Here is a 23,209-nt window from a genome sequence, read left to right as displayed (position 1 = left end):
TGGTCTTAAAGGTCTTTTCCAACCTAAACAATTCTATGATTCTAACACTCTATGGCATTTTTCATTTGGCTCACTTCCCAAGGTAGAAATGGTTGCCTGTATTGTCATAGACTCATGATTTATGTTGGAAGGGACCTCCAGAGGTCATCTAGTCCGAACCCCACTCACAAGTTGTCTAGTTAAAGGCATGATGCCTCAAAGTTTAGATGATTAGGGCCATCTCTATCTTGAGCAGTGCCAAGGATGGAGATTCCACAATCTGGCTGGGTTACCTGGACCAGTTTTTTACCAGCCTGATGGCTTAAAATAAAATAAAATAAAATAAATCATAACAGCTAATAGAATTTCCCATATTCCCAGTGGTGTCTGTTCTCTTATCACCATGTCTCTGAAATGTCTAACTCCATCTTCTCTCTTTCCACCAGTAAGGTAGCTGTAGAATGCAGTATGGTCTTCCTTTTGTCCTCACTTCTCCAAACCAAAGAGGCTCTGTTCTTTCAGCCTTCCCTCATATATCATACCCTTCATTATTAGCATTTCCACAGGTGGCAAGAGGAAAGCTAGGCATAAAAATGCAGGCTACCCAGAGATTTAATCCTCTAAGTATAGCTTTAGTTGCTGTTAATTATGAAGTGTTTTATTGCTGATTCCAGTATTGCTCAGTGGGAGACCTGCTCCCATTTTGTATTAGCTCTGTTTTTTCCATATGTTAGCCTTCTTTCCCATCTGATTTTCCCTCTTTCATCGTTTTGCCTCCCCTATCCCATCTGCCAAAGTGAAGGTAATGAAATAGTTAATATCTGTATGTAAAGTGTGAGCCTAACATTCAAAGGAGATTATAGAGAAGGATAAATGATGATTATTTATTTTCAATTATCTGAGTCTGCTTGGTTTATGGGCTCCAGAATACAGCAGGTTAGTGGATTATATCCAGGATATCTTGAAAACTATCCCATGATTGCAACAGAAGCTCAACAGTCAGAAGGGGAGAACTAATTTTCAGATGTGTTAAGCAGTGGTGGACCCACCAGACATCATTCTGACCTTGAGAAAAGTACTAGCACAATTCCTGTGGCCTTTGCAACATATTATTTATAAAGGACATTGACAGTTTCAAGAGTAAAGTGTACTGGAACTGTAAAGAATTAGTAATTAATAATCACACAAGGCTGAAGAAATTTATATTTCGGTCCTTGGAGACAGTTCAAATCAGTATCAGAATGTCCTCATCACACTTACCTCTGTATTAGAAAGTTGAGAGGGATTTTTATGATAAAGGCTGATCTTGCTGTCATCCTGGCTTTGCATGCAGCAATCATTATCATGGCTTATTCTGTGTGGAGAATTCTGCATTCTGCCAAGAAGCAAAATGAAAAAAAGCAAGCACAATGAAAGCCAAAGGCAGCCCACCTTGAACTGAAGTAATGTTCTGTTGCAAAGCAGCCCTTGGCAACCTGAGCCAAACAACCACTTTGTGTGAACAGAGAGTAAATTCAAGCGAAGATGATGGTGGCTTGTTTACAGAACCCTGTCAGATGCTTCCAGCAAAAGAGCTTTGAAGGTGGGTGGAAGACTTGCTGTTAAACAAGCGCCAAGTAGCATTTTCAATCAAGACATTTAATAATCTGCTTATATCTTGGATTTTATGCATACAAAAAATTCTCGTATCATACAGGAGTATTTTGGTTTCTTTAAATCTGCTGTCATTTAGGGCACAAGCTGCACAGATTTTGGCGCAGAAATCCATCTGTGACAGACTTGAACGTTCAGTCAGCTTAGAAGCCGAATTAGAGCATTATCACTAGATGGCAGTGTGGCTCATGACACACATACGTCTCCCTGAGTTTCAGGGCCTGCTCTGAAAGACCATGGTTGTTCTGGAGAAACATTCAGTGGAATTCACGCTGGTTTTAGAACCACCTCAGCCTGCTCGCCAGGGGAGGCACCAGGATAATCCTGGGCACTAGAACCTTGTGTTAATGGTGGATGCAACTGGGTTTTAAGTTATGTGCAAATTCTGTCAGTGTTTTTGTGTCTGATGAACCACAGTATTGGGAGGTTGGCACCTTACCCAGTTGCTGAGCTCAACATCCAAATTTTTAAGCATCCTGAGAATGATGAGTGATGTGTAGATGCTACCAAACTGAGCCATTCAAATGTGCAAGTTTATGTTAAAAATGAAGTTTAAGAAATAAACTATTGTCACTTTTTCGGGGGAGGGGTTTGTTTGTTTGGGGTTTTTTGGGTTTGGGTTTTTTCTTGTTGGCTGCTGCTTTCCCATCATTTGGGAAGGAAACAGCTGTTGTTTGGTGCTAGGAAGTAAAAAATTGTCCAAGTGGAAGGTCAGATTTTAAAGTGTTTTCCAGATTTTCCTTCTGATTCCAGAAAGAAGCTTGAAGAGAAATCTGGTTTATTCCAGGGTTTAAGATAAAACCACAACCCTTAGTCTCATTTTCCCAATTTTCTATCAGTGCTGCTTGATTAATAACAGCGTATTTATTGCTGACCAACTCAAGAATAAATAAAACCATTGAAGAGAGACACTAGAGGCTAGATGCAGTTAATGGAACAAGCCAATGCAAAGATCTGCTCGTTTTGGAGATGGTGAAGAAATGGGATGTCAGATGTATGTATTTTTTTCTGCTACAAAAGCATATTTCTCCTGATAGATGTATCTAAGGAAATAAATTGTAAATCATGCACATCAAAGTTGGTGAAGCCCCAGTAAAGTACTTTCGTGAAAACTGGCTTTACTTGTATTTCAAGATGTGCTTTGCGATTTTCAGACTCTTTCTGTTCCTGCAGAATTAACTTGCATCAGTATTTTCAGCATGGCACTTTATAAAGGCAGCAGTAGCATAAGAAAAAAATCACTCCAACACTGGTTTCTCATATCTGCCTTTGAGATTCTCTAAGACAAAATTCCCGCTTGCTTGGCTTACTGGCGTAGCAAACAGCTTATCACCAGATAGCTATCTGGCCCATCTAACTCTTCAAGTGGCCTGCAGGAGAAGAGAATAGAGGAAAAGCTTGAAAGAGTGAAGGAGATGAGAGGGAACTAGTAAACATGATTTTAAAATACAAGAAAAAGTCAACTGCAAAACAGATGTGCCTTCAAAAAAAACAAAGAGACTCAGGAACTGCAGCTGAAAGAATCCTTTGGAATAGCAGAATTCAACTGTGTATGGGGTTTATGTCCACAAATACTGCAGCAGGTAGATGGAGGTTAATACACTTTGGAAAAAATGGTGGAGATATAGGGTAATGTGCTGGAGGTGGAGGGGCATCTATTGTTTTAGCAAACAGCAATGAATCAGGTTTTCTGGGTATTAATCCGATTTTATATGACCTAGGGCAAACTACATAATCTGTATTTAAAATACAGTACTATTGCTTTAATGATAGAGGGCTGGGGAGCAGCAGTCTGGAAAGCAGGATGCATAATAAAGTGTGCTGTGTTTATTCCATGCATACTGAACTCTGAGTAACCCTTGCAGTAGAAGGAGTTCCCTTGGCAGGCCAAGTGGGGAATTTGGCCTTCCTTTAATTCTGCAGCTTTGTGTATTTGCCTCAGTAACCATTGATGATCCAGATACACAGATGTTAAGATTACAGAAGATGCATAAAAATAAGGTAGTTGTGAAATTGTAGTCTTAAAAACCCCCACTTTTTTAAATCTATGTCCCTATGCTTCAAAACATGCTAAGTTTTTTCAACTACTCTTTACCAACACCTTGAATTTCTGTTAGATTCTCAATTAATACAACAAAATACATTGTCTTGAAAGCCTAAATAGTAGTATTTTATTCAGTAGATAATGTTTGTTGTTGAAAGTCCATCATTTCCTTCCTTTCTATCCAAAGGCTAAACAGCAGTAGCCTATGCTTGATAGCAAATAATGTGAGTAAAATTGAAAAAGGCAAATAATTTGTTTGTAATCTCCTTTTTTTCACTGTTCCTTGTATTACATCTGTAGATTTTTGAAATCTGTCTTCTGTATGACAAATTGCACTTAAAAACTGATTTATTGTTTTAGAATATCACTTGTTTGGGAAGAAACAGAGCAGCTTTTAGCAGAATTCCTACAGAAAAACAAGTAAGCATGGTGTTATATATTGCTCTTTATTGACTTCATTAGATGTAGTTGAAGGCAAGCTCTGTGCAGTATTTCTCCAAGAAAGCCTAAATCAACATCATGTGTGCTAAATGGTTTCTTAGGTGGAGCAAAGCATTCTGTGATGATTGCAGTGGAGTGAATGCTGCCTGCTAGAATGCAATCACAGGGTGCTGCAGAAGAGTATATGAGAAGGAGGAATAACTGTAAGATATGCAAGTCAGTTCAATGCATGGGAAAACAAGCTCTAGGACTGCAAACTGCCCAGCTATGGTGAGAGGCCTGCCACCAGAGCTCACACAGAGCCACAGTTTGTGCTGCAGAAGCAGGGTAAGTTTCTGAAACGCTGAGACCTGGCTTCAGCCCATGTTCATCCTGCTGTCTTCTAAGCCTAATTTGAATAAATTATGATACAAATTTAGTGGGTAGCTTTCGAGAGGAGGCTTCCAGAGCACAGTACCTTCCAAGTACATTGTGGGTTGTGGCTATGAAAGAATTTGATTATTTTTTTCTTGGTGGTGGTATTTGTTGCCAACAGACTATCCCATTCAGTTACCCTCCCTACTATCAGCTCCTGTGAATTTTAAATGCTAATACAGTGTACATTCATTTTACGTTAGTATGCAGCTTTCTTCCCTGCTTTTGGTGATGGCTGAGGATTGCGCAGAAGACCACAGCCATGTGCCAGAAGTCTTCAGATTAGGCTAGATTACTTTGAAGATAAGCTCCCATATGGAGCCATGTTGTCCTGATGTGTCAGCAAGTATAATCGTATCGATGCTATCAAGTAATAAAATCTTTACAGCACATCAAATGAACTATGGTAGGTAAAGGGGAGATGACTATTGCATTTTGGTCAGAAAAGTCTGAAAGAGTAGTTGTAATGATTCCTATCTTTAGGGTTGAGAGTTACTAACTTTATTAGAACTAGAGTTACTTTCTTTTAGGGACTTCTAGTAGAAATATATAGAACAAAGAAATATATAGAGGTAGTGTCTTTAACTCAGTGTGCAGACGACTACAGGTAAGGTTGAATTATATCCCATTTTAGCAACTGTATTAGACTAAAACCATTGAGGTTCAAAATGTTACATAGTGGCTCTTAATCCAAATATGATATTTCAAAGAAATCTTAGCAGTTTTGTGTGAGCCAAAGTGCTAGTAGCCAGAATTAGTTTCACTTTGTGTTTTCAGATAACACAAGTGAAAACTGGCATAACAAGAATCTTCATGTCTTCTGTTGTAGTGGTTATTAGAACTTAAAAATTGAGAGAGCTTCCTATTTCTGCTGTCAATCTCCATTGAATTGGATGCAGTTGTTAACATTTAGTATTATTAATTAAAGAGAAGAATCCTGAAGAAGAAGGATCAATTAGATTCACAAGAAGTTGCTGGTATCAATCTTACTGTAAAACCAAAAGATTTTAGTATGTCTGTAGCAATCTTAGTTTAAAAGGTCTACCTTAGTTTAAAAGTCTACCAATGAAACATATTGTTGAGCTGGAAAATGTTATAGGTCCCAGTCACCTGTGTTCCAATAAGGTTATGGGAAATTGGAGGAAGTGAAGAGGAATAGTTGGATGATAAGAGGAAGTAAAAAAGTCTGTCATTTCAGAAGTGTCTAACAGTTTGTCATGGCTTAGCCCAATTTATTTACCCCAGCAAAACAGAGAACATAACTGCTGTCTTACAGATTTTGGGGTAAACTCAGACAAAGAAGTTCTATTTAAGAGAAGGGGCAATGCTGGCACAAGCTCAAACAGACCTAGAATAACCATGCATTAATTTAAACTAGAAATTGGAAGAGGATTTTTACATACCAGGGAGTAAGCTGCCCATTATGGTAACAAAGACAAGAAGCTGCATAGAATGCTATCAGTTCCAGAAGAGACTGAAGAGACAAAAGAGACAGAGGTGTCCTTCCCAGTTCTTTGTTTTGGTGCCTCCGAGTCCAGGAGTGCTGAACTGATTTACTTGGGTGTTGGACTCTGAAGAGACAACAGGAAATAATGAGTTCAGAGAATTTGTACTGAGCCTTCAGCTTGCAGCATATTTGTTCAGTGACCCTGAACTAGGCATACATCACCAGATCAGCATGAGCATATTTCTGCTTTTCTTCCCCAGAGCCTTACTTCTTTATTCTTTTCATATAGATCATAATGTATAACTCAGACCGTGATTACAAGTGAGCATTCTTCAGAGTGGCATGGCCACCTTGTGCAGATATTCCACCTTCTTCTTCCTTTCTCTGTGCCAGCACTTGCACTGTGCCAGTACAGCTGTCTATGTGATCATGCAAAGAACTGGATCAGAGCACTGATCCAGCTGAAAAATACCTTTGTATTTTATCTTTGGTATTTCTAATTCAAATCACACCCTCACTCTGGTTGCTACACTACTGCGTAAAGGGTTGTGCCAGCACAAAGTAGGAGGTGACTGAAGGACAGGTAGGAGTCACTTGAGCAATTTAAACAGCACTGTCATCCTCAGGCTGCTCTCAATCTGTGGTTTGCAACCCCTCTAGGCCAATGAAAGAGCCACATGTTGTTGATCATGATGGTGACATTCATCTTTCCCACCTCTCTCTTGTAGCTCCTGTTGTACTGGCAGGGTCTGACCATGCAACTGGGACAGTTGAGGGAACCAGCTGGAAACTGATGAAACCATCTGAAAATCAAGCACATATTTTTACTTTTTTTTTTTTTTTTCCTTAGGTTTAGTTTTCTGTCTTTTCAGTTGCTCAAACCAGACCTCAGCAGTCCAGTTGAGGTAGCATTTGGAGATCAGGAACACCAGTCAGGGGCAGCAGAGCCAAACACTTCTTACAGGAGCTGTACCAGCTTGTACAGCTTGAATGAATCACTTGGTTTTCTTACCTTCTGGAAACTACCTTTGTGGAGATCCAAACTAAAGGTTTTCCTGATAGGCAGGAAATAGTTGAATTTCCTTTTATGGAATCCTCAAAATACTGGATTCTTTGCCTTTGTCCTTCACAGATTGTTTCTATCAGCTGCTGGTAGGATCCTTTCTTTCCTCTCTTTGTTAGTCAGATCCTACCCATCAGGATGCCATGTCTGGGGCAAGGACAGAGTCAGTACTGTGTCACCTGTAGGAGTCCTGTAGAGCTGGCTGGAGCATCTCTGTTAAAGATTTGGTACACAAGCAATAGCTTTTCAAAACTTCAGCCCCATCTTGCTTGTAACTACTTTTCTACTGCTTATGGGTTTAGAATAGTAACACCTAGCCCTGTACTAAATGGATACTTAATAAGGCAACATTGTAATGGGACTCCCATGGAATTACACATTACATTAACGCCAAATGAGTTCATTCTAAATTCATTATGAATGATTAGTCAGAATACCAAAGGAATTAATAATCATTAGCCATTTACTGTGGAGGATTGCTGAATAATTGCCAGATACAGCTGTTTTAAGAATTTACAAGCTTTCCTGATCAGGTTTCATTCTGAAAGAATCATTAAGTGCAACTTTCTTTTCACTGGAGAGTTCCTATTTTTATTTTGAATCTGTACTCCTTGTTCAATTGCATTCCACTTCTAAAAGCACTTCAAAGATAGTTACTCAGCCTAGTTCATTCACTAATGGAATTACTTTCCTTATCTCTATTTTGTCTTTGAGTTTGCCTCAGCTGGCTTTATACAACACATCTGAAAGGTTAATAAACTTTAAAGCATGTTGGAAGACATTCAAGGGCAGGGTGACTCTGACATGACAAAAAGAATGCAAAAGTGTTGTATTTATGACTTTGTAGCAAGTAAATTCTGAAAGTAACGATGTCCAAGGCCTTTGATTTGGTTCCTGAATGTTCCCTCTGCTCCTACCAGCATTTGAAGACTCAGCTGTTTAGCATATCAGAGGTAGCTGGCTTGGGAGACAGAAGGGATTAACTGCTCACTTTTGATGAACTTTTCCTTTGGGTATAAGCTTCCACAAGAGTTTTACGTCTTTGACAGCTTATTTATGCTGTCTACAATAGCCACACAGTTGTAACTCACGTCATCCTGATAAATTCAGTGTTGAGCTTTTCTGCATAACTTCTCATCCTAACCATAGTCCTGACAATATAGAATCATAGAATCATAGAATAGTTAGGGTTGGAAAGGACCTTAAGATCATCTAGTTCCAACCTCAAATATGAGATTTATTATGTGTTGATGTTAGGTCAGCGACTCAGGTTACAAAGTTAGGTAAGCACAACTATGAATGCATGGATTTGGGTTGTTTGGGGTTTTTTTTTCTGCTTAGTGAGACAAAATCGGAGCTTTAAGGTGTCTGTGAATCTTAGACCTCACAGAGTAAGGTTGTAACCCTTCCATTCTGTCTGCAAGCAGTGCTGCTCCATCTAAACATACACACTTGTATTTGTGTGTGGGTTTTACAAATGCCAGCCTGCTGCAGACAGCATTTGCACATAAGGTCATTTAATTGAGTGGAAGTTTTGGTTCAACTGTAGATGATTCCTACTGAATCCAGGGAAGCCAGTGTTTGGCCCCTGACCTATAATGTTAATTAAACATGTGTGAAGCACAGTCCTGTGCCTTCTTGACTGGCAAAACAGCAATACAAACGGATTTGTGTTTAAGCTAAGGCTAATGCTATATGATATGTCAGTGCTGCTTTAAACCAATGCTTAAGAAATCATCTTCATTTAGAGCTATATCCTAAGATGAAATACATGAAGATAACTGCTTGTATAAATAACTGATGTTTTTATATATTATATAAGTATAAATAATATATTTAACATGGTTCTTACTGAGTTGATTATAACCAGAATGAGATCAACGATCCCTCTTTGAGATTCAGCTGTGGCACAGGGCTACTGCAAACCTTGGTATGTTCTGAGTGAAGTCAGGGGTTTACATGGGTGAGGAGAGGGCTGAGGACACGCTCCCTTCCATCCGGGCCCTTGAGCGTTGGCCACCAGATGGCAGACACAGTCTCTTATGGAACAACGATATTTGATGTGACCTACATAAAGAACAGCTGCATCTTTCTCCGTTGAAAATGATAAGACAGTGCCAAGTACCCTGAAGATAATGGTACTTTCTGAAATCTGTTGTCAGCTTTTGCACCTGAAGCTTTTTATTCTTTTGTCTTTCTCTGTTATGATTCTCACCTTGTGCCAGGGAAATATCTTTTATCTTTATCACTAGTCTCAGTTATAGCTGTTAATTCAATTGGATTTTAACTGAGTTCTATTAAGCACAAAAATTATATAGCCAAGGTTGTCTGCAGCAGCATGCAGACTCTACATTCACAGACTCACAGAATTGCTAGGGTTGGTCAGGGGCCTCTGGACATCATCTGGTCCAGCTCCCTGCCAAGGCAAGGCCACAAAGAACTGGTTACATGGGAACATGTCCAGGTGGGTTTTGAATGTCTCTGGAGAAGGAGACTACAACCTTCTTGGGCAGCCTATTCCAGTGCTCTGCCACCCTCAACATTAAGAAGTTATTCCTTATGTTGAGGTGAAACTTATTGTGTGTTAGTTTATGGCCATTGCTCCTCATCCTGTCACTGGGCACCACTGAAAAGAGTTGGCACCATCCTCCTGGCATCCATCTTTGAGATATGGATATGCATTAAGGAGATTCCCTCTCAGTCTTCTCTAAACTAAACAGGCCCAGCTCCCACAACCTCTCATTATAAGAGAGGAGAAATTTAATCCATTCACCTACTTTATAGGAGTTAAAATGGATTAAATACTTGTATTTAAAATACATATAGACATGGATTTTTATTTTATTTTTTACTGGATAACTCTGAAGTTCTCTCCATCATTTATTTCAGTGATCAGCACACTAAGGATGAAGCATCGCTGTAGGGATGTGCAAAAGCAACATCACATGCTGACAGCTCCAAAGAGGCAGGAAACTAATACTGTAAATGCAAAGTGTAGGGTCATTAAATGAATACTGGTTTTAGCTGAAACTTAAGAGACAGGGACCTTGAAGACTAACACAATTGTACAAGTGACTGTAACTGCAGTAAATTCAGAGGGCCTCCTTTTCCTTTATTCTTGGAATAAACATTGTTCTGACTCAGTGTTTGGAAGGCTACTTAGTGAAATCCTTCATTCTCCAATACATTATTGAATTTCGCTACATTTTTGTAACAAAAAAGGCAGGAATGAAAATAAGGATTTGTTTTGGAGTAAGTGAGCAGAAACACAGGTGCAAATTCACAATGCACATCAAAGACTCCTCTGTGCAAACAGGTACAGATGACTGCATGTTCGCTCAAAACTTATTCTATGCTGATTCTGATCCTGAGCAGCCAGGCAGAGCAAGCACATTTATTAACACTGTGTAGCCTTACCTTTATTGTTTGGATGGATGCTGGTAACCTGCTCTGGAAATCTCATGTACAGTGTTAGTGTGTAACTCCTTGGAGGTGAATAAACTTATACTTTATGTGTGCCAAGAATGACCCACCCAGTCAAAGTTACTCATTGGTAACTTACTATATTACACACTGGCTCTATGCCACAACATTCCCACTGCAGGCAAGCTCTAAGTATTTTATAGTTGTGTAGATGTCAGCATTTTTATATCACATTGCAAGAAAGCTATCAATGTAATTTGATCTTGGGAGAGAGAGAATGTAAAAGCTCAAGTATTGTTCATATACTCTGATTATCTTTTTCCTGCTCCACAGAGCTGTGGCATTTTTCTTATCCAGTTCAATCTGTCCTCCAAGGTCCATGTGGTGTTACTATGCCAGTGGTGTTGTTTCCCAGTATGTTTTATGTAAACAGAAGAGTTTATGGCTTGAGTTCATTTACCTTCTTCATAGGGTTGTGCATGTCTCTCTGGAACAGCAGGAGCCCAGTGCAAGACAAGCCTTCAGTGCTCAGCTAACCTGAGGACAGACTCGGCAGTCACCCACTCTCCAAACCATAGCTGGGGCTGGACATTGCCTGATTATCTTTCAGTATACACTGAGCCACATGGAGATGATGAGAATTTTAACTAGGGGCTTGCTTGCTCAGCCAGTTGTGTTAAACAGTGGTAAGAATTGTCACAGCCCATCAGTGAGGAAGTGTAAAACTCACCAGGTGACTGTTTAGAAGTAAGTGGTGGTTCACAGCTCTTGTTTGCTTCTGAAGGCTTGTTTATTATAAGAATGTTTAAATTAATGTGCTATACTGTGGACATTAGGTTAGTGCCTGGACTTAAGATTTCTTACTGCCTGCATCATCCATTCGCTATATGATAAGCTCTCATAAGTTACTTTCTCTCAGTGTTTCAGCTTTCCCATGTATGAAATAAACTTAACGATACTCTCCTTTAAATGGTATTTTCAAATCTGTGAATAACTGAAATTACTAGGGGTCTGCCTCTATTAAAGGTATATAGTTCACACTGCTGTAGCTTAACTGATATTTACTTAGCTTTACCATAGCAGTGAGAACTGAGGCTTCTGTGTATGTGCAACCAATTTATTGTTTTCCATGCTAATGCTGTTTCTCTTTATACAGGTAGGACCTAAGCATCTGAGTCCAGCTGATAAAGTTTTGTTTTCAGTTGTCTGCTCCTGTGCAATTGGTTATTAAGTTCAGCAATCTTGGGATTAAGCAGAAAGAGTTGTAACTAAAAAACCCAAGTGTCAAATATGGTTGTGGGATAGTCACAATCATTTTACAGACATCAAAAGTGCAAAGGAAACACTGGTGGTAAAACAAGTTTCTCTTTTCCTTCCCTGAATCTCATGTATTTGTAATAGGTACAGAACCCCCCCAGTTCCTTACTTTTCTCGCACACTGCTGTGTTTTGAATGCTAATGATAGGACACAGAAAATGTTCACAGAGGGAAGGTATATGGCTCTCTTCTATTTCAAGTATGGACACATCCTTTTAATTGCATGCAGACAGCAGATGGTATGGCTTTTGTGGCGTCATGAACTCTAGCACAATAAAGTCAGCCACTGCACAGCATGGTACAATTTAAAGCTGAGTAAATATGGGGAGAGTGAAGGGTTAGGGGTGGGAAGGCAGTAATTCCTAGGACATTTGTTCCATTTTGATTTTACAAATTGACCGTGATCCTGTTCTGCTTCGCTCATGTTCACTTTCTGCATCTGCTCAAGAAAACTCTTTTCCTGCCAGGAACATACCGCCAAGCAGATGTTTTAAGAAGTTTTAAATAACTTCAAAAAAAGTATCTCCATTTGAAAGTTTAATGTTTTCTTTCATATGAAATGTAAGATTTTCAAGTTACTTTGTCTCAGACTTCAGAAAAGGAAGGAGGTAAAAGACCAACCCAGAAATAACAAATTCCCAAGCCATGAGCATGAGGTAAGCTCTTTTCTATGCACAGGTGTAATCTCTCATAAAACTGACTCGGAATTTTCTGAAGCTTTTTCTGGTCAGAAAATTTTTTTTTCCATTAGAAGTCCTCTTCTTGCCTGATTCAGACTTTTCACCCATCAGTCAGTGGGTTATTCTGAATCCGTCTCATTTTTCCCCTGTAAGGAAAAGTGCTGAAACTGCAGAAATTTTCCTAAGGCAGGGAATGTTTTCCTATTCAAAATTCACATGCCCTGTGTATTCCATCATTGGCTTAAAGGCCGTACAACTTAGGACCAGCAGAGGCTTTGTACAGAAGAAAGCAGCTTAGTAAGTAAACTTGAAAAAATAATACAAAGTAGAGAGGATTCTTTTCATTGAGTTGCAGCAAACCCTGACAAGTGATATGCCATTAAATATATGACTACATAGCAAATATATTTAATGAAACCTTAACCCCTGGCAGTTACTAATTTAAGGGGTTATTGTAGTATGTTGTGACAAAAGATTTGGATATAGGCAGACTTATTTCTAGTTCCTCTAGAATTTAATGCTGGTATGACATAATCTATATCCAGTCCCAAGTCTATGAGGCTGCATCAAGAGACAGCCAGAATGTGACCATAAAAGAGAAGACTTGTAGGAGGCAGCATTTGCTAAGAGGCACTGTTCTTTCTCAGTTCAGTACAAGAGCTTGCAAACTACACCTCCAATGTCCAGGATTTAGAGCTGAGGGAGTGTACAACTGACTGTGTGAACCCAAAGACAGTGTTATTGATCATAAAGCTATTAGATGTAGCAGTGTTTCTACTGTGTAGAGTTTAACCATGTCGTGGTTTAAACCAATCCGCACAGCTTGCGTGGTTTAAAACCCCACCTCAGTGTCCTGCAGCACCACACACCCCTTCCCCCCACTCCCTCCCCTCTCCCGGAGGGATGGGGAGGAGAACCGAAGGAATGCAACTCCCACGGGTTGAGATAAAACCAATCCAGCAACCAAGGTACAACACAACCCACCACTGCTACCACCAATAAAAACAATGATAGAGGAAACAAACAAGGAGAGAGAACACAATACCACCTGCCGAAATGAGCCCAACCCGGAAGAGAGCCAGCTCCAGCCCCTTCCGGCCAACTTCCAGTTACCTCCCTGAGCATGATGTGCTGTGGTATGGAATACCTCTTTGGCTAGCCTGGGTCAGGTGTCCTATCTCTCCTTCCTCCCTGGTAGAGCTGAGGCTCAAAAAAGGCCTTGGACAAACCAAACATTTGAGCAGTAACTCAAAACATACTTGCTATCAGCAACCGTTCCCAGCCCGAAAGTCAAAACACAGCACTGCACCAGCTACCAAGGAGAAAAAATGACTGCTACTGCTGAACCCAGGACAAACCATAATGATATACCATGATTTATGATATTTAACATTTTACTCTCATTCCATGAAGTCTCATTCCATGACTGAATCTTGTCTCATTCTCTGATAGAGTGCAGTATGGATATTAACTAGAAATTCAGAAATGATTAGATAGAATACATTGATGTGAAAGTACACCAAGGAGAGCAGTCGTGAAGTTTAGGGGACCTTTGTTTTCCATGTTTTTAATCACCTAGTCTATGTTCCTGTTCTTCTGAGCAGTTTCTTGATTCTAAATAGAGATGTCCTTGTATTAGCATGTGGGATTAAATTAATTGCATTTAAGAAATGGAGCCCACTTTGCACATAGCAACACTTGTTGAACTTGTGTTATGTATTCATAAAACTGGGGAAAAAGGGAGTTTCTTTTTTGATTTTCTGTTCCTTCCTAAATTCATTGATTAAATAAAATAAAATTCCAATTTATGGTGCCATTCTCACATAAATTTTAGGAATAGTTTTCTTCAGATTAAAACTGTATCCTCAGCCAGTGAGTGGAGCTATGCCAATCCACAGCAGCTGGGAATTTCCTACCCTGCTAACTGTGTGTGGCAGTGGATTTGATAGGCATAGGACACCTCCTGTATGCATTCTAAATTACCCGGAAGACTTCTTGACTTTCAATGTATGATTCTCTTGCATAAATCAGAACTCTGCTGCTCCAAAATATAGCTTTTATACTTTGTGCAAACACTTGCTAAGCAATACACAAGACTGTTTGTCTCTTGATGTTAAATAAGATATGGGAACATAGTGCCATGGAAGTATCTAATGTACTTTACATCTGAGTAGTGTAAAATATTTTATATTTATTTTTTTTTTTCTGTATGGAGATAAGGGTAAGACATGTGCAGGTGCAGTAATTTACCCTGAACCCTGTCACTGCCCATATCCTGCCAGAATTACTTAGGAGTCTGTGCAGCTTGTTTCATATTTTCATATTTTAACTAATACAGTGTATGCTTCCAAATAGAGCAAGGCTGTGATCTTAGGACACTGCTTTGAAGCAATTTTCTCCCTGTTTTACTATAACATATTTTACCATTATTCTATTCTGAATGCAAAAATCAGTGGAATCTTGAAAGAAAAAATGTATCACTTTGTTTAAATATTCACTAAAACGGAAACTGAGCTTTTGTCTCTGATTTCTGCTGATCTCCACATTATTTCCAAGGATGTATAATTGAATTATAACCTTGATTTTTATACAGGTCAATGGCATCCATGCTAATGACTCACACACATCATAAAAGTATATTTCCAAGGGGTGTGGATATAGGTGGGCTGAACAGCTTGGGCTGGTTTATAAAAACCAGGGCCTCAAGCCATCTGCACATCTCCATTCTTTGTTCCAGCTGCTACTCTGCTCTACAAGCCACATCACCAGGGCAACATGGCATTTACAGGCAAATACGAGTTTGAAGGCGATGAGAACTATGATGACTTTGTGACTAAGATTGGTGAGTATGTTGTGGGTGTAAGACGTAAAGGTTGTAAATTAGTTAAAAAGCCTCTTTTTTTCTTTTTTGAAATGCTTTTTACTGAAATGTGCTGAGATCCACAGTTGCTAAAAAGTGATAGAAATGCTCTACACTTCAGCAAGGAGATTCAGTTTTCATTCTTACAGCACTTAAGCGCTGCTAGCTGCAGAAAATAGTCCTGTTCTACAGAATTAGTACTTCCTTTCTGTGGCAGTAGAATGAAGGGGCAAGTTGTTTGCAGTATGATCATTGTGAAGGTCACTTTTTCTGTCCCATGCATGAGTAGGGGTATAAATTTAGTATGAAAACGCTTGTCAAAATCTTACACAGTAACAGATTTCTGTGAATGCTTTCAGAAGACTATGCAAATCTGTTTCAGAGATTACCCCATAAAAGCTTTTATGGACACTATGATCTGAACACATAAGTTCAGTGCTTGTGTTTATTAATTTAAATAGCACTAGCACATAGTGAATAGGTATGTGCAACTACATAGCAAAGGCACATATAAAAGTTCATACATGTTAAACTGCATGCATCTGCATGTGGAGGTTAATAAAAGGGGTCATATGTTGTATTTATGCATGTATTCTGTGTATCGTTTCTTAGGGAAAAGGATGTAAGACAAAGACTTATTTTAGCAAATGCACTGCTGTGTACCTATAGTTTCCTTTATACCAGTCATTTAAACTCAGAGCTTTGATACTGCTGAGGACAAACATACTGTTAGCATGCTTCAATTCAAATACAGATGGTAAGCTATTAAGTTTGATAAACTGTATGTTTCTGTTGATTAAGGTCTCCCCAGTGACAAGATTGAAATGGGAAGGAATTGCAAAATAGTCACTGAGGTGGTGCAAAATGGAAATGACTTCACCTGGACACAGCATTTCCCAGGAGGTCGCAGCACAACCAACCTATTCACAGTTGGCAAGGAAGCAGACATGGAGACAATGGGTGGTAGAAAGTTCAAGGTAAATTCATTTAGCTCTTCAGTTCTACCCTGTCTCAGTTGTCTTTTAGTTTAGGGTGAAAATCAAATCTGTCTAAGGCACATCTTCCTTGATTTTCTCACCTGTCATAGCTTAGAAACATGGAATTTGCCTCCATTTCTTAATACCCCTAGCAAAATATTTAAATCTGATTTTAAAGAGACCTACAGCTTCAGAACTGTATGTACTAATAAATAATGAGGGTAGTGTGTCAAGCATCTACTGTTATTGCAGCTCGAGCAAACATAATGCTCACTGCAACTCTCTATAGTTAGTTGGCAGCTGTGTCATGGTCCAGCAGCTGCAGTATGCTGAGGGGAGTGCTGTGGTCTCTAGCTTTGCCCATGCCTGTCTGCAGTGCTCACCTTTTAAAGTCACCTGTGCCTGAGCCTTCAACAAAAGCCTGTGTAATGTGAAGGTGGGGAAAAAAATATCACTGTATTCTCCTTCCTATTGGAAGTACAGAGCCACCTGCAAGTTAAGCAGCTTCTTGCAAGATGGAAGATTACACATACTGATATGCTCATGTCATGAACAAAATCTGGATACAAAACCTGCTTTAATTGTTGTTTTACTTACCTTATTAATTTCTCAACTATATAAAGGGATAAGACAGTTTGGGATAGCTAACCTCTGCATCTGTGGTGTCCAAACCCCTGCAATAGATAACTGGATAAATGCTTTATATGTATTGGAGAGACAGGAAAACCAGTAGTTGCATCAGGGAGCTGTGGCAAATAGACCATAGCAATAGCATTGCATGATTTTCGGAACTTTTTTAGTCACACCTTTCTGGTTATGAAAGATAAAAAACTATGTCTTTGGCTTTGAGAAGGCTTTGTGAAAGCTGACAGAATAAGACACAATTCTACTTGGTCAAACTATTGCAAAGTTAACAATTCTGAAATACTCCAAACTCCATTCTTTTTGGCTCTGGCAGTTCAGCAATTCAAAGCCTATTAAGTAACCAAAGATGGAGGCAGAGTAAATGACTCAGCAGAGAAACCACTGCCTTTTAGTATAGTGTTGCTAAACAATACATAAATTAGTAAAACAGTTTTCTGGTACGTGGTAGAATATATACACTCTTCATTTTGCAAATTAATTTTTTTCCCCTTGAAGTATAACTGCCTCATCTGTCTTTATTGCTAAAAGCACAGATAAGACTGGCTAGTTATACAGACAAGACTGATTTTGTGATGGAATTACATATCTAGTTTTGGTGGTCAGCTGGGCTGCTGTATATCTGACCTTCATAGTAGCATCCTGGCATACTTCTTCCATACAGAAGAAGCTTTTAACAGCAATTGGTACAGGATCTAGGGTAAAGATCCACATCACTTGTGCACAGTGACTTTTGTGCTGCTTGCAAGCAGGCTATTGGTATCTGAGAATGCTACTTGTTAGATGGACTGTTAAATGAACATTTTTCTATTTAAATTGTGAACATATAAGAACCAAAGCACCAACATTTTAGTCTTGTTCATGAAGCTGTGTGTGTAATACATGGCAACATTTTTAAAGGTAAAAACTTTAAGCATCAAGTGTACAGATGTCTACCATGTATCTGATAATAAAAATGCCAGTAACCCCAGGGAACATTAAACCTTTCTCTATTACAGGCAACTGTAAAAATGGAAGATGGGAAATTAGTAGCTGATTTTCCCAACTATCACCATACTTCAGAGATTTCTGGAGGAAAGCTTGTGGAGGTGAGTTCTCAAATATCCAGGTTAGCTTATAAAAACCAAACCAACTAATAAAAACCTCCTCAAAAGCAGCAGGCTTAAAATTCTGAGCTTTACACAAATGAGATAATTGTTCTCCAAAAGCAGTAAGTGATTCCTTCAGGGAGGATGAGCATCCTTTCTTGGTTCACAGAGTAACTTACTTGCAGTTAGTCTCTGTTGAAGATACACTCAGACATAACTGGCACAGACATATATCAGCTCAGGAAAATTTTTGAGAATCAGAAAACATGATGCTTGACAGTCCTGTTTACAAGTTCTACTGTAAGTATTGTAGTTTCAGTGATCTTCCAAAGCTACGTTACCATTTTTTTGATAACTTTGAGTTGGTGAAACCATGTCTAAGCCAGGATACATTTAAGATATCCCTAAACCACTAAAACTTTTTGTGTAAGAATATTTTTGCATTGTATATTTCAAACTTGACAATGATACTAAGCTTATATTTTAGATGTCTTCTATCAAAGGGCAAATGTTGCTTCAGTAAAGGATAGGTTCTGTGAGCCAGTCAGCAGATCCTTTAATTTGTGACACTGAACCTCTGATTGCACTGTTCAACCCTATTTTATTTGTTCTTTATTCCAGATTTCTACTGCTTCTGGTATAGTCTACAAAAGGGTCAGCAAAAAGATTGCTTAAGGCAGTGAAGCCAGTCTCTTCCAGTGCACTGGAAAACATTCAGCAATGCAAATAAATATGGATTGCTTTTCCCACTTTCTTTCATTGTATTTACAAACATGAAGAATTGGTTTTCAGAGTAATGTTATCCTCAAAATTCATCTTACTCCATGCCTAAAGATCTGATAAATACTCAGAAAATCAGAATGCAAAAATCCGAAGATGCAACAAAGCATTTGGTGATGCTGTCCAATCTAAGTATTTCAGGATATGATGCATACTTAGCATTTTCAAATGTTGTCTTCCACCCACTTAATAGAAGTTCTATTCAGCTTCTGCCTAGAGAATAAGACCGTACTCTGCCCAAAGTGTACATCAAAATGCAGTACCTGATAAATGTCTTTTGTCCTGTTACTGGTTGGGGGGCAGGAATTTAGGAGCTTGAAAACAAGAGAAAGTCAGTGTATCACTCATTTAAAGATATGCTTTCATACTGCTATCATGGTTTTCTCATTGTCATCAATATCCCCTCTTGACCTGAATTCCTAGAAGATATTTAAGGTTTTACATGAAAAAATGTGGTCTTATTTTCTCAATTCAGTCCTGTTATTTACACAAAATGCATGTGCAAACCTGTTCTTGACACAGCACAGGAATTAACTATAAAAGTTTATGGATTCACTGTTCTAAATCACTTCTGGCCAATACTGGGTCCACAAAGATTTTCCCTTTTCATGCTCTTTTTTTTCCAGCTTGTCTTGCCTTCTGGATCCACTGAGCTGTTTGCCCTCTCAAGCTAACCAGTAACTAGCCAGGGCAAGTGTCTTGTGTACACAAAATCAATTTTCTCATTGGGTACATGACTGTTAATGCCAGTGATTTTGGTATGTTGCATTAAAAAAGGCTTTTGATTCCTTTTTATATTTTTTCCTCAGTAGAGATTACTACATTTTCCAGCTGAAACAAGGTTTCATCCAGGCTTCATCATTTTACCCCAAACAGGCTACATGGGTCTTATGAGCAGGTGTTGCTCAATGTATTTACTCTGCAAGGCAAAGCATAATGCTGAGCTCTAATTAAACACAAGTCGAATCTGAAATCTGTTCAATCTTGAGACATTCTTTTAGTACTTGCATAACCAAATCTACTGATTTCATAGAATTCTGCTGAAATTCAGCCTCTTCAGTTATATGAAATTATATTGAGGGGCAGTAAGGGATCTCTCCAGGCTTACTCCTTGTTTGAGTTCAGGTGAGCTAGTACATTGTTCTGCAAATATGACATCTTAGAACATCTGGGTTTAGAATATGCCTGTCATATTCAACACTTAATGAATTACACAGAGTGACCCATAGAGTTAGGCAGAGGTAGACACTGGGCATATATGAAACTAAAGCTTATACTGCAATTAAGGGGTAGTGCTGTTTTGTCTGAACCATTAACACCCCCAAGAACCTTCTCTGAAGCAGGTGATGCTCATACCTTATGTTTCCCTGCTTTGAAAACAAAATTAAACAAGGCACCACTAATTCCAGTTCTAGACACAACTACATTTAGCTTACACAACTGGCACATTTTGTTTTCACATTCTTCATGTGATCAACTCGCTCCTCATTATACAGACAACAACGCTCTGAAAGGAAGGGTGGGATTCTTATCTAGCCTATCTAGAAAGCACTTAAGGGGTGCTTTCACATGGGAAAGAAAATCATTGCTGCCTTTTCAGCTGGCTTGTCTTGAAATGGCAGCAGAGAGCAAAATAAACTGCTTGTGGGGTTGAACTTGCAAAAAATTGTCACCAAGAATCCACCAGTTTTGCCCACATTTACTGGTATCTAGACTTCTCAGTAAAAAAATACTAAGCTAAATTTTGTTCAGCAACACCTGTACATGTTACTGGTGAGTTGATTACACTGATCAAAGAGCATTATATACACTTTAAATTGTTCACTACAATGTGTAAAACTTGCTAAAACGAAGGGATCAAACGGTGGCTTTGACAACTTTGCAAACACCAAGTTGTGGCTTTCTTACAAATAGGGAGAGGGTAGTAGCTTCCTATTTAAAAAAGCAGCAAGCTGCAGCTGCAAGATCTTTAAAGTCCATTTTAACCTTTACTGTCTGATCAACATTGGCAGACTTTTTCCACCTGTATCCCTGCTGCAGCTCTTGTCAGGGCTCACTAATATATTTGGGGGGTTTATTTTAATGTCAGCTTTCTGTTTGGTTATGGTTACCTGTGCAACATCATCCCCTGTGAGTAACTAGTGCCATAGCCCATTTTGTATTCTGAGCCATGTTTTGCTGCATTTGCTTCTGCAGCAGCTTTTCTTTCTTCCAAGGCTGCCAGGGAAGTACAAGCTAATCAATTTGTAAAAGTTCTGATCTATGACTATGCTGCAAGTGACAGCATCAAAGAGCACAAGCACAATAAAAAAAATCATTTCTTTTAAAATTAACTCATCTTTGCATGCACCTCTGCAGCTCACCCCACCCAGAACTGTGGTAAAAAGGCTTCAGAAAAGCAGCTTTATGTTGGCTGCACCTTTACATTTGCTCTTCCTGATGAGGCGTTTGACAAAAGAGAAAAACAAACAAATAACCAGAGACATTAAAAAGTATTTACTTAGTAATTAAATGTGTTGAATTGCCACCAACATTCAAGGCATTGTGGAGAGAGCTGTCAGGCAGCAGTATTAAGCCAACTCACATTCTAATAAATCTCTTCCCTTTCAGAGGCTGCTCTTAGACTTCATCTGCCCCAACTCCACCCATGATACAACAGCACATATGGAACATGGAAGTCAGTGCACAATTCCTGCTTAGAATATAGTCACCAGAAGAAAGACTGAATGTACAGCTGTGTTCTCCTATTCAGTCTGTCAATCTCCTCAGGTAAAATGGCACCTCCAAAACACACTGGTCATCTGATCTGCTTTTATAGCTCTACCTTGTCTCTGCACATTTCTGCCTTTCTTGTGCAGTGACCAAATTCCTGATCTCCACTCTTCTATAAAACATTATGAGTGCTCAGATCAATTATTTTGAAGGTACAGACATGTACTTGTTACTAGCTGTTAAAAGCTAAGGAGAAACTGCAAAAAGAAGGGGGTACTTCAGCTGTGTGGCTTGTTTATTAGAAACTTTCACTGGGAACTTAGCAAGTATTTTCACCATTAAGCACAATGGCAGTCCAAAGTATAACACTGCACGTGATGCACAAATTATAAGGGTGATAAAAAACTCCCCCCAACAGTACTGCCATGTGTATGTTGTTCTTTATGACTCTTGAAAGACAAAAGCACACACTGAAGTCTTCTGAAAATAAAGTTTAATATAAATACAAAGCTAACAGAATAAAAGACAAAGTTCTCTAAAGCTCTAGACTAATTTCTCATGAGTACTGCCTCCTCAGTTATAGTCTGCATTTAAAAAAAAATAAACTAAGAAGATTGCTCTAGCCTGCTGAATGGAAGAAATTATTAGGTTGATACCAGAAGTTGTGTTCTTGGAACATGGTACACAAACACACAATAGCATGCAGGCTCATTTTTCCCCTCCACCCTAAAACACCATTAAAAACAAGTCTCTAAAAATATAATTTAAAACAGCACTATGAGGCACAACTTGAAAAAAATGCCCCAAGTCAGTAAAAGCATATTGCACATTTCGTGTATTGCTGTCCCCAGAACCTTCAGGAGAGAAGGCAACCCAAGAGTACTGCCTTCAAACAAATTTACAGTAGGTTGTAGATATCAAAACTGAAGGTTCACATTTGCAGAAGTCCATTTCTTGTAAAAACATACATTGCCATAAAAGCCTCGACAGTTTTCTGAACGATGAGCCCTGGTTTCAGTTGAGAAAGAACCCTCTGGATACATGACAGTAGGTGTGTGTCCCATTGCAAAGCTGCAACAGGATCTTCAATTTACCAGCTACATTTTCCAAGAGAACGCAAAGATAGTATTGAAAAAACTAAGTCAGCACTGCAGTCAAAGTCTTATTTCACAGTAAAGTTAACCATTTCTCCCCACCTTTGCCCCATTAACACTAGTTCTTCTGTCCTGAGCCTGAGCTACTGCCAGAAGTCATTGAGCCCAAAAGATGAAATATCTGAAGGCCTTGAACCTTTTAAGAGGTTTTCCAGGAGGATTTCATCAAGTAACATTAAATCCCTGATAAAGCTCATGAACAATTTTATTAACAACAATCTCCAGTCTCAAAAGCAGCAGCATGTTAAAGATGTAAGAGATGATGTAAAGTTTTGGTTTGGTTTCTAAAATACTTGAAGGCAGAGTGATGTTCTGTTCAGCAGCACCACGTTCAGATTCCAGCAGAATTTCAAGTCAAAAAGTATTTGATAGTCTTCTGGCCAGTTTTTCTTTTTTTTCATTTTATTCTAAAGTCTTACTCCTGAACTGTCACTCCTGATCAAAGGAAATAGAAAGTGTTCTACATATAGATTTCTGCATAAACAAAGTTCACATTTAACCAATGCCAATTTCAGTATATTTTAGTAAAAGCTTC

At 38.9% G+C, this 23,209-nt stretch overlaps 1 protein-coding gene across 1 annotated transcript in view; it reads left to right on the top strand.

Moving 5' to 3' along the window:
• Positions 1-18,767, top strand: part of FABP6 (fatty acid binding protein 6) — a 36,730-nt gene extending 17,963 nt beyond the window's left edge. Inside the window, exons 2-5 of the mRNA XM_034067112.1 lie at positions 15,199-15,303; positions 16,123-16,298; positions 17,939-18,028; positions 18,650-18,767. Of these exons, the coding sequence (XP_033923003.1) occupies positions 15,199-15,303; positions 16,123-16,298; positions 17,939-18,028; positions 18,650-18,703 (425 nt within the window). The 3' untranslated portion in view covers positions 18,704-18,767. The remainder of the gene's footprint in view (positions 1-15,198; positions 15,304-16,122; positions 16,299-17,938; positions 18,029-18,649) is intronic.
• Positions 18,768-23,209: the final 4,442 nt, after the last annotated feature.

This window comes from Melopsittacus undulatus, chromosome 10, assembly GCF_012275295.1.
Source record: "Melopsittacus undulatus isolate bMelUnd1 chromosome 10, bMelUnd1.mat.Z, whole genome shotgun sequence".
NCBI lineage: Eukaryota > Metazoa > Chordata > Aves > Psittaciformes > Psittaculidae > Melopsittacus > Melopsittacus undulatus.
The sequence above is the reverse complement of the archived record's forward strand: the minus strand, read 5'-3'. Positions and strand labels throughout refer to the sequence as shown.